Source organism: Portunus trituberculatus, chromosome 24, assembly GCF_017591435.1.
Source record: "Portunus trituberculatus isolate SZX2019 chromosome 24, ASM1759143v1, whole genome shotgun sequence".
NCBI lineage: Eukaryota > Metazoa > Arthropoda > Malacostraca > Decapoda > Portunidae > Portunus > Portunus trituberculatus.
In genome coordinates this window covers 1177144-1189571 of record NC_059278.1, presented here as the reverse complement: position 1 = coordinate 1189571, position 12428 = coordinate 1177144, and the positions used below count along the sequence as shown (strand labels likewise).

At 44.3% G+C, this 12428-nt stretch overlaps 1 protein-coding gene across 1 annotated transcript in view; it reads right to left on the bottom strand.

Moving 5' to 3' along the window:
* The window catches only part of LOC123508487 (protein slit-like), a 339938-nt gene that overhangs the window by 46263 nt on the left and 281247 nt on the right, over positions 1-12428 (bottom strand). The window contains 1 exon segment of the mRNA XM_045262247.1: positions 1062-1133. Coding sequence (XP_045118182.1) covers positions 1062-1133 — 72 coding nt within the window.

The window sequence follows — 12428 nt, the reverse complement described above, 5'->3', positions numbered from 1 at the left end:
AATATAAACTTGTAATGACGCGGCCTGCGGTGCGTGGAGTCATGGCGCTGGCAGGTTCATGCAGCCACACTGACAATGTCCGGGTTGAGTCGCTTTTGTTTCTCACCAACACTCAATATTTCGTAAAACTTTCCTGTTACTCGTAAGGAAAATTTCAACACTCTTTTCCCAGATTGCTTCACACATTCTCTGCCCCGGCGCTCACCATTCAGGTTTTCAATTAACATAATATAAAAAAAAAATACTTTTTCATATTCATGTCAAAGTTAGTCTGTCACTTCACGAGCCTGTGATCTTACCGAAAAAATATTAGCATAATTTTACAATCTCTAAAAAGAAATTCCTTTCCGTATGAGAAAAACACGCGAAGCATGAAATTATGAGCAAGACGTAAGCACACTATAACTAATGCCTAAAAAGGTGGCGGAGAGAAGCATTTCCCACTGGCACTCTGCAGCCCCTGAATGCCCCGCGGCAGGCCTGTGAGCCACCACTGTGAGGAGGCCTGGCGGCGATGCCTCATCTGAAACCCGTGGAAACAGGTTCCCCGCCACAACAAACTGCACAGTCGCGTTAGTGTGGCAGCTCCCGAAAGGTTACGGGGATTATAGCATTACAAGGCTGCTTAGGGATGAGTCACAATTGCAAACAGTTACTGAGCACAGACATTACTTCTGTGATAAAAGTTGATCTTTTGAGAACTCGTCAACAAGGCGATCTTTACGTGCAGCGAGCGGATCAAATGTTAAACAAACAGTTTCCCGTCAAACATATACCATGAAGTAGAACATGAGGTAAAGTAATCTGCCTTTTATGTTAGATGATCTATATCCTTATCAAGGAAAAAAAAACAAGGTTAAAACCAAACATTTTTCCATCAAACACAGACAATAGAGAGCAAATGAAACATGGAGTAAAGAATTGTGAAGTGTGTACCCGGCGAGGGGCGAGCACTGAGGAGAGGGACACAAAGACAGACAGACAGCGAAGGTCAGCGAGGCAAGAAGACAACACAAGACAGGCGGCACCTCGCGGGAGCCACAACAACGGCAGGTACTCACAGCTTGTAGAGGTTGGGGCAGTTGGCGAAGAGGTTGTCCGGGAGGTGCTGCAGCTGGTTGTTGTCCAGACTCCTGCAACAAAACGATGGTGAGTGATAACAACACATCCAGTGCACAGTTTACCCTCAGCAAACACGCCAACACTGACTACGTTTGTCGAGGTGGATCTTTAAACATGACACTCCCGGAACGAAGCGAGAAAAAGAAGCTAAAAAGAAAGAAAAGGAAAGAAAAAAAAAAACACGAGACGGAGATGTTCTTTCTCTCTTTACCCTCCCAAATAAAACAGAACAATAATCTATGCGAGTTTAGGCCATTCCATCTCTTAAGAAAAATGATAAAGGAAAAAATAAGTAAAAGAAAGGACAGATATCGAAAACTAAATACAGGAGACTCGCCAAAGACCCCAAACTTTTAAAACAGACGAAGAAGCGGAGGACAAAAGAGCCTGTGGGTGTTGCTTCTGGTCAAGAGTAAACAGTAAAATATCGGGACTTGGATCCTGCGTGGCCGTCAGCATCCAGCAAACAGGGGAACGGAGAGGGAGAGATAGGACAGATGGAAAAAGACGGGAAAGGGGAGGTGGATAGGAAAGGAACGAAAGGAAGGAGAAAATGGGAGAAGGGGATGAAACAGAGAAGAGTGGGATGGGGTGGTTGGATTGGGCCATCGCCTGAGGCTCATCAATCACTCCATCAACCAGCAGAGAACTCCACCCATTAGCTCAGACAGCAAGGGTCCACCGGTTATCAGTTTGGGTGGTCGGGGCGTGGGAGGGTGACGGTAGGGTGACGGTAGGGTGAAGAGAGGGTGTCGGAGGGTGACGGGAGGGTGGAAAAGTGTATAGGTGATGGTGTATGGAGTGTGTGAGTCTTATAGATGCAAGATAAAGGTACGGATGAGACTTTGCTGAACACGGCAGGGTAAAAGAAAACAGAAACTATGGAACTCCCCTCCTGCTTCTGTATTTCCAACTTCCTATGGCGTGACTTCATTTAAGAGGGAAATTTTACGACATTTATCCCTTTTTTGGGCTCACTCTCTCGGATATGCAAGGGGACTGGCAACTAAGTGGGCCTTTTTCCGTTTTATGTTGCCTTTGACCAGCTTTCACCTCTTACATATATAAAAAAAGAATACCAAATCTAGTACGAGAGTGTCTATTTACTTACTCCTATTAATGAAATGGAAGAACAGGATAGATACAGTGTGTGAGGAAAGACGCAGGTGTGTACTGAGAGTGATTTAGGTATAGACAGGATGATATACTGCACTAGTGTGAAAAAAAGGTACCGTTGAAGATAAGCGTGTGTGTGTGTAGAGTGTAGAATAGCTGTATTGTGTAGAGGAGTGCATATGGCGTGTAAAATAGGTGTAGATATCAAGCATTAGGTGTAGTTTAGATGTAGAGACAATGAGAAAGGTGTAAAAAAAATATATAAGCAAAAATAGCGTAGTGTGTGTATGGTGTAAAATAACAGATATGTCTTGTTTAGTGTGATTTCCACGTATTGAGTGTAAACCGAGTGTATATAAGTGTAGATGAGGGTGTGAAAGGACAAGAGATAAAGGTTCATAGGGAGTGTAGTGTGTGAAAGTGTGGATTAGGGTGTGGTGTGAAGGGAGGGAGTGTACGTACTTAATAGCAACGAGTACGGTTTGAATACAAAGTGAAGGGGCTTAATGTGTGGAGTCCAGGGGCGTGAAAGTTAGTAGGGGTGTTCAAAGGAGCGCCGCGAGTGTAAGCTCTATATGTACATGGGTAATACAGCCTGTGCATACAACATCAGGTTATTTCACACTGTACAAGTAACTCAATATTCTCTTGGTAATTAGAGTTGTCTTCAGTGCTTATCAATGTTCTATTTTCTCCATTACTTTCAATACTATCTTTATTTATTTATCTATTCATTTATTTTACCTTTTTTTTATTTTTCTAATTTACTCACTTATTCATTTATTTATTTATTTGCTTGTTCTTCGTTTTTATTTTTTCTGTTTTATTCATTTGTTCATTTACTTATTCGTGTGTGTGTGTGTGTGTGTGTGTGTGTGTGTGTGTGTGTGTGTGTGTGTGTGTGTGTGTGTGTGTGTGTGTGTGTGTGTGTATGGTAGTAGCAACAAAAAACACGAAATAAAAGCATCAGTAAGCACTTTAGATTGAGAAGATGAAAAAAAAGAGGAACTGACAAAGATTATATATAGAAGAAAAAAAATAGAACCAATAATTCTTTTCCTCCTCTCGTGTCTGAAACATTTCTAGCGCACAGGTGAAAAACGAAAAAAAAAAACGAAAGGAAAAAGGGGAAGCGTATCAGTAATAGCTTTAGGAAGAAAAAAAATAACAAAAACAAGAAAACACGTGTATAGAATAAAAAAAAAAAATAAATAAAACAAATTTTTACACAACCTTACACCAAAAAAAATCCTCTCAGTTCCTCCCTTGCGTCTACTTATCTACCAAATCCCTGGCTTCTTATTTTCACTCCCAGCTTAACAAAGGGACGAGAAAAAAAGAGAAAAAGAAAACAGCACAAAGAAATGCTAATACGAATGATGAAAAGGACTCGGAAGGAATGAAATAATGCCAGCGGGAGGTCTTTAGAGGCGACGACCAAACGTGTGTCGCCAGCAGAGGCAGGTGTTAAGGGGAACTTGGCTCTTTCTTGCTCCCCCACACCGCTGGCGAGGATAGAGGCGCGCACAAAGGTAATGTGAATGAGAGGATTAGCGAGTGTGGGTTCGACACCTGACAAAGAGAGAAAGAGAGAGAGAGAGAGAGAGAGAGAGAGAGAGAGAGAGAGAGAGAGAGAACTATGAAAATAACGCTTGGATACACACACTGGTCTCTCTCTCTCTCTCTCTCTCTCTCTCTCTCTCACACACACACACACACACACACACACGTACTATAGAACATCAACTTAATACCCAATGAAAGAAACACACAGACCACTCAATACCTCGTGATAACTTCCTTCCCACACGCAAGAAAGAAAAAAAAAGTGAGAGAGGGAGAGAGAAGAGAGAGAAGAGAGAAACACACGCCACACTGCAACACACCCATGAAAAAGATAAAAAAAAGAAAGAAGAGAATAAAAAGCATCATCATCATCATCATCATGCGCAGCGCTGGAGGGCAGAACATGTAACATAACTTTCTCAATCTCCGCTCTCTTCCCCCGCGGCCCAGTTCACCTCAGCATCTTACGATTTCATCTTCCCAACTCGTTCCTTTTGTCTCCCGCGGGCCTGTCTTAGCTCATCTCTGCCTGGCCACCCTTCTATCTATCCATTGTCAATTCCCCGCGCGACATGACCTGCCCACGTTTATTTCGCAGTAATGGCAAAGCAACGGAGCAGAAAAATACCGACTGCAGCGAACCACATTACCTGCAAGTGTTGTCTACCTGTCCCTCCAGCCGCTAGCTACCTGTCCGCCCTCAGGTGTGTCGTTTTGTCCCATCAGAAATAGCAAATGGTAAGGTGTGTGGGTTAAAAAAGACAAGGAGAGAGAGAGAGAGAGAGAGAGAGAGAGAGAGAGAGAGAGAGAGAGAGAGAGAGAGAGAGAGAGAGAGAGAGAGAGAGAGAGAGAGAGAGTTTATAATGATGATCTAGACATTACACACACACACACACACACACACACACACACACATATAAAATCAAGTCAACATACTTTATTACAAGATCCAAAAGCAACTTCAACGAAAATGAATAAATAAATGAATAAACTGCACTGCAACACTCCAAAATAAATAAATAAACAAAATAAAAACATGAACAAGTAAGAGAAACTTAAACACACTCCGCCCACCCCCCCAAAAAAAAAAAAAACTTCAATATTAATCCATCTTGCTTCATATTTCGAACCCAGTCAATATTTCTTCCTTGACTGGGACGAAGCGAGGCCAGGAAACATTTCGAAATCAATCTGGCTTAACGCTGACCTAATGCAATCTGATCCAGGCATTCCCCGGGTGACCTGTCCCTAATCCCTTGGTGAATGACTCCTGCGGCTGCGAACTCGATCCTAGGGACAGAATTTGAGAGTTTGAGATCCTTTGGCTGAATCTTCTATCGCATGTCTTTTATTTTCTTTCTCTCTCTCTCTCTCTTTCTCTCTCTCTCTCTAGTGTTGATGGTCTTTATGTCTCCAGTGGATGAAAGGTGAAGAGAGAGAGAGAGAGAGAGAGAGAGAGAGAGAGAGAGAGAGAGAGAGAGAGAGAGAGAGAGAGAGAGAGAGAGAGAGAGAGAGAGAGAGAGAGAGAGAGAGAGAGAGAGAGAGAGAGAGAGAGAGAGAGAGAGAGAGAGACTACACAAATATAATTGGTACCTACATCCAACAACACACACATACAGACAAAAAAAAAAAAAAAAAAAACACACACACACACACACACACAGAAAACACACAAACACAAAGACACAAGCGAGGAAAAACAAACACAGCACAAACAGGACTGCACACAAGTCGGTAGACCACTAGACAGACGCACCGACACCGACAGAAGGCCCAGGAGCAGAGTGACAGGAGGACGAAGAAGACCACAGAGAAGACAGAGACATCAACCAGTCTTATCGGAACCTTCTCTCACAAGCTACTTAAAATATTCGATACCAAGGAACAAACAGGCGTACACAACTCTCTCGTCCTCTCAGCTGCCCTGCCCTCCCCCGTCTCTCTCTCTCTCTCTCTCTCTCCACCTGGCCCCCTCCATTACTTGTCCGTCCAGGTACCCGGCTAATTAGCTATTCAGAGCCCACCTGGCCCACTCCAACCCCTTAAAAATGGGTCCAGCCACTGCCTCATTTGCCCTCCTGTCCTTTCCTCTTCGGGTGGAAAGAAGAGGAGGAATCTATGGAAATTTTCGACGAGGACCAGATGAAAGGGTATAGAAAACGAGGGTTAAGAAATGCTACGAGTGCCTTAAAGACGAGGTGAGGAGGAATACAGCAGTTGAAAGGACAGCAAGGTGAGAGATAAGATGTAACGAAGTGATAGGTGGAGATAGGGAGAGATTCATAGGCGGGGTTTTGAAAGGAAAGAAGGATGGTGTTGAGGGCAAGGCAAAGAAGGAGGAGAAGGACGAGGAGGAGGAGGAGGAGGAGGAGGAGGAGGAGGAGGAGGAGGAGGAGTAGGAGGAGGAGGAGAAGAAGGAGGAGGAGGAGGAGAAGGAGAAGGAGAAGGAGAAGGAGGAGGAGGAGGAGGAGGAGGAGGAGGAGGAGAAGAAGAAGAAGAAGAAGAAGAAGAAGAAGAAGAAGAAGAAGAAGAAGAAGAAGAAGAAGAAGAAGAAGAAGAAGAAGAAGAAGAAGAAGAAGAAGAAGAAGAAGAAGAAGAAGAAGACACATATATAGAAGAATGAGACTCCAAGTGATTAGGGAACGTGTTGGTGGTGGGTGGTCCTCTGTGGCGTGGGGAGGAAGGGAAGGAAGCGAGACGGGGAGCTCCTTGATGGGGAAATGGCGGGAGGGGGGAGGAGGGAGACCAAGAAAACCCGGCAAAAAAAGAAAAGAAAAGAAGAAACACCAGGAACACACGGAACACACGGAACACCCTCTGAGTCTCCCATCAGTCAAAGAACACCAGTAAGTCTTCCGCCGGTCACTCACTTCAACCACCACCACCACCACTGCCTCATCCCCATCCTCCCCTCACCTCACGCCTTTCTCTTCCATTACCTCCCCTCCTAGTCACTCCCCCACCACTAGTTGCACATTTTTATCCTCCCCAACTACCCATCTTCCCTCCTGCCCCATACCCATTAACTCACCATACTCATAAACCAACCACATTCCCTCCCAGCCCTTCCCAGTACCTTCAGACCCCTCTCCCACCCTTCCCAGCCCCTTCCTTCCTTAGCCAAGCGCCCCACGGAGGGACAAACAGAACATGCTTGGATCCTCTCTTCGGGGGATTACGCCAGCTGTGTCCTGCGGGTTAGTGACGCGGGACTGGGATTTCGGAGGCCTTACATGTGACAGTGATGGGTCGGTAAGTCATCGTAAGTGGCCAGGGGTTCTCTTCTGCATAAGGTCCTGACGGGGAGTCCTGCATTCGTCAAGGCTTCCACGCAGGCAGATCCCCGCCCAGTCACCGCAGAGCACGCGCGTCGGAGCACAGTACAAAGGCCCAGACCGTTTCGAAAAGAGCTTTGACACAGGAGAGAAAAGGTGAAAGGACGAATGTAGGTGAATGGAGGATAGGTTTGGACAAAGAGAGTGAACGGAAAGGAAAATCGGAAACTCGGCACGGTGTAACTTGACAATCTAGAATACTAACCCTACCAAGCTTGTCTAACCCAACCTAACCTAACCTAACTTAACCCAACCCAACCTAACCAATCCAATCCACCAAACCCAACCAAACCTACCCTAACTTAACCCAACCTAACGTAACCTACAAATATCTTATCATAACCTTTCCTAACACACAAATAAAAAAGTAACCCCAAAAAAAATGGGGAAGAGAACGGTAAGGAAAAGTCGGAAAGTCAGCCAAGACGCATTTCAAACCCACATAAACAAGTAAGAAAACACTTCGATCAATAAAACGAATGTCAATAACAGCTGCATCAATGACAAAATCCACACAAAGCCTTGGAAGACTATACGAGCTGCAGATTACTCCATTATTGTTATCTCCTTGGCGTGGTGACTTCGACGAGGAGTGGGTAGCAAGCCTTTTTCATCGCGTCTCTTTCCCTCAAGTAAGGAAGGGTGACTGACACGTTCCGGGCCACACTAAACCAAAAATATAACTCTCATAAGATCGCTGGTGATTAAAAAAAATATAGTAACAATAATACAAAAAATATCTCGCAGACTTAACGCTGAGTAAGGGAAGGGTGACTGAGGGGTTTCCGGGCCACACCAAGCAAAAATAAAACTGCTTATAAGATCACTGGTGACTAATGAAAAAGAAATATGTTAAAAATAATACAAGACATCTCGGAAGCACTAAGCTGAAGGGAGTAAAGGAAGGGTGACTGTTCTGGACCACACCAAACAAAAATTAACCGAAAATAAGATCGCTGGTGACTAATAAATAAGAAATACGTTAAGAATTAGACAAGACATCTCGGAAGCACTACGCTGAAGGGAGTAAAGGAGGGTGACTAAGACGTTCTGGGCCACACCAAACAAAATTAAAACTACTAACAAAATCACTGTTGACTAATAAAAAGAAATATGTTGAAAATAATACAAAACATCTCGCAGACATAACGCAGAAGGGAGTAAATGAAGGGTGATTGAGACTGAGACCTTCTGACCCACACCACGCAAAAAAGTTTAACGCTAAGATCGCTTTTGGACAATAAAAACGAAATAGGTTAAAAAATAATACATCTCCCAGGCATTACGCTGGATTGAGTAAAGGAAGGATGACTGAGGCGTTCTGGGCCACACCAAGAAAGAAAATTTAACCGCATAAGATCGCTGCTAGGGGCTAATAAATGTGGTAAAAATGAAAAAAAAACTTTACCACGCACCACATCCTGAAGGCATAACTCTGATCTGAGGAGTGACTGAGGGGTTTCTAGGCCATACCAAGCAAAACCTTCTAATCAAATCGCTGGTGGCTGATAAATGTGGTAAAAATTATGACAAAAACCCTTTACCAAACACATCTCGAAGGCATAACTCTGATCTAAGGAAGAATGACTAAGAGATTCTGTGCCACATCAACCAAAAGCTACTAATAAATCGGTGGTGGCTAGTAAATGTGGTAGAATTAGGAAAAAAAACAACAACTTCACCACACACCACATCTTGAAGGCATAACACTGACCTAAACAAGGGTGACTGAGGGATTCTGGGTCACCAAAACAAATACAAAACTGCTTGAATCACTGGTGGGTATTAAAGAATGTGGTCAAAAATAATAAGGACAACGTTTAAACATTCATCACAAGTCGAAGGCATAACGCTGATCTCAAGAGTGACTGAGGGGTTCTGGGCCAATAAACAAAAACAGAACTGCAAGAATCACTGGTGGGCAATAAAGAATGTGGTCAAAATAATAAGGACAACGTTTTACCATGCGTCACATCTCGAAGCCATAACGATGATCTAAGCAAGGGTGACTGAGGTGTTCTGGCCAACCTTTCCCCCCCCAACCCCCCACCAAAAAAAAAAAAAAAAAAAAGAAAAACCTGCTTGAATCACTCGTGGGTATTAAAGAATGTGGTCAAAATCATAAGGACAACGTTTTACCACACACACCAAATCTCGCAGGCATAACCTTGGACGTCCCGGGATGTGAGGCGCACCAAGCTGCTGACACGCTCGCTGCAGGCTGAACAAAGACAGATTGACGTGCAGAGGAAAAAAAAGACAGAGGAAAGGTTTACTATCAAATAATATTAAAGAGCTCGGGGCACGGGGCCATTAAATGCTAGAGTAGAATTCTTTCATCATTCTTTTATTCATTCAAGTCAATCTCGTTTATGATCACAAGAAAGAAAGAAAGAAAAACAACAACACCGGGCAGTTTCTATCTAACCCCGAAATAATACACATCACTATAAAAAACAAAAACAAAAAGATAACAAAACGTATCACTTTCAAAAGAACAAAAATAAAATAAAAGGAAAAAAAACCCATTACTTTAAGCATAAATTTACACGCACTAACGAGACATAAATTAAAAAAATAAATAAATAGCACGCGTCACTTTCCCTTACGTATTTCTTAGACTCATGCTCCTTCCTTTCCATCACTTAATCTTTACTCTCGTCCTCCTCCTCCTCCTCCTCCTCCTCCTCCTCCTCCTCCTCCTCCTCCTCCTCCTCCTCCTCCTCCTGCCACACCTCCCCTTTATCCCCAGACTTACGAGGCATTCATCCCCCATGTAGAAAGCGCCCAGCCGTTGGGTTAAAGCAGACCCCGGGGGGCGCGGCTCCCTCCCTGCAGGGCCGCTGGAAGGGCCGTACGTGGGTCGGGGTCACGGGGCGTCTTGGGAGGGCCGCCGCAATGTCACGACTTGGTCACACTTATCGACGACGGCCGTAAATAACAACCCCGAGGCTTTATTAGTGATTATTAGAGAGAGAGAGAGAGAGAGAGAGAGAGAGAGAGAGAGAGAGAGAGAGAGAGAGAGAGAGAGAGAGAGAGAGAGAGAGAGAACGCTACACCCATTACACTATCACTCGGAAAATCAATAATATTCTAAAATAAAGAAAAAAAAACTAAAACCTTTACAAGCCACACACACACACACACACACACACACACACACACACACACACACACACACACACACACACACACACACACACTGTCTAATGATAATAAAATGGTAACAATATCCAATAGAACACAAAGAAAATGCAAAATAGAGACAAAAACCTAAAAAAACTAGATATTTTGTCCAATAGATACTTCGTTCAAGGAGACACATTGGCAATTGATTATATCCCGCTAGTATTTCATTAATGTATATAATTTCGTTTTAGCCCCTTGAGTACCAGGACACGTCTCCATATTCATTCTGGTGACTGCTTGGTGACTTTATACAGCTTCAGAAACTTATGTGGGGGATTAAAATAGTGAAGTCTGTGGCCATTAATCTTCTGACCTCCATAAACCTTTCCTGATGTCAATAAAATGGTCTAATCGTACACAAGTCTCTAGGTAAAAATGCGTCTCAGTACTGAAGTGCATTGTTATTACTAAAATGAAACAGTGAACAAGTCATATATAAACTCTCCCTCTCCCTCTCTCTCTCTCTCTCTCTCTCTCATCAGATATCCATACTGTTACCACTCAATCACACATCACCACCACCACCACCACCACCACAACACACACAACACAACAAGGCACAAACACTCCCATAAGAGACGTAGCCAAACAGAGAAGACGAAGGAGGGGACACGAGAAGGCCAAAAGGAGGCTTAGTAATGAGACCTCACCTGGCCGCCTCCTTACCTGGCTCACGTGGGCATAAAACAAATATTGGTAATACCCACAAACTCATTATCATGGCCCGGCTATACAATGGTCAGGTTTCCTTCTTACCTTTTACACCTTCGTCCCTACTCTCTCTCCCTACTCTCTCTCTCTTCTCTCTCTCTCTGTTTTAGTCACCCCATCCACATCCTTATTCCCTTCCCTCTCCAGTTATTATTTCATTTCTGTTTAACTTTCTTTTTCTTATCCGTCCTCCTCCTCCTCCTCCTCCTCCTCCTCCTCCTCCTCCTCCTCCTCCTCCTCCTCCTCCTCCTCTTCCTCCTTCACCTGGGCGGGAAGGGGTCATCATGTAATTAAGGGTGCACACCTGGTCACGTTTCTTCTCCGCAAATCATTACCTTCATGGATTTTAATGTCCCGTCTCCCTTGAATGGGTCTTCTCTCTCTCCCCTACATGTCTCCCTCCCTCTCCCTTTCTCTCCCTCCCTCTCCCTTTCTCTCCCTCCCTCTACCTTTCTCTCCCTCCCTCTACCTTTCTCTCTTTCTTCCCTCCATTTTTTTTAACCAATATTTCACTTATAATCATTCGTATCATTGAAGTGTCATTGAGAGAGAGAGAGAGAGAGAGAGAGAGAGAGAGAGAGAGAGAGAGAGAGAGAGAGAGAGAGAGAGAGAGAGAGAGAGAGAGAGAGAGAGAGAGAGAGAGAGAGAGAGAAAGGAGAGAAATAAAAAGAGAGAATACTGAAGGAAATTGAGGAAGAGGATGTGGTGGTGATGGTGATGATAGTGGTGATAGTGGTGGTGGTGACGGAGGACGAAGGAAGGAGGAGGAGGAGGAGGAGGAGGGAGGAGGAGGAGGAGGAGGAGGAGGAAGATAGTTTGCGATAATTCCTAATAACCTTTGATATATTGTGTCTGGGGGAGCACCAGGTATGCACAGGTTAATTAAATGTTTACGGCACACCCTCACGTAAAGCAAATAAGAGAAGGAAGGAGAAGGAGAAGGAAGAGGAGAAGGAGGAGAGCATGAGGAAGACGGGACGAAGGAGGAGGGAAAGGAGGAGGAGTAGGAAGAAGAGGAGGAGGAGGAGGAGGAGGAGAGCATGAGGAAGACGGTATGTAGAAGGGAGGGGAGGGCGAAGGAAGAGGAATGATGGGAGGGAAGAGGGAAGACATGAATCAGCAGGGAGGGAACAGGGAAGGAGATGAAGGGATAAATAGTGAACCAGTAACGGTGAGAGAGAGAGAGAGAGAGAGAGAGAGAGAGAGAGAGAGAGAGAGAGAGAGAGAGAGAGAGAGAGAGAGAGAGAGAGAGAGAGAGAGAGAGAGAGAGAGAGAGAGAGAGATGGGGGGAAGACAGGTAAGGAAAGGTCAGATTTCTTCAGATGTTACTTCCTTGACACACACACACACACACACACACACACACACACACACACACACACTGATACA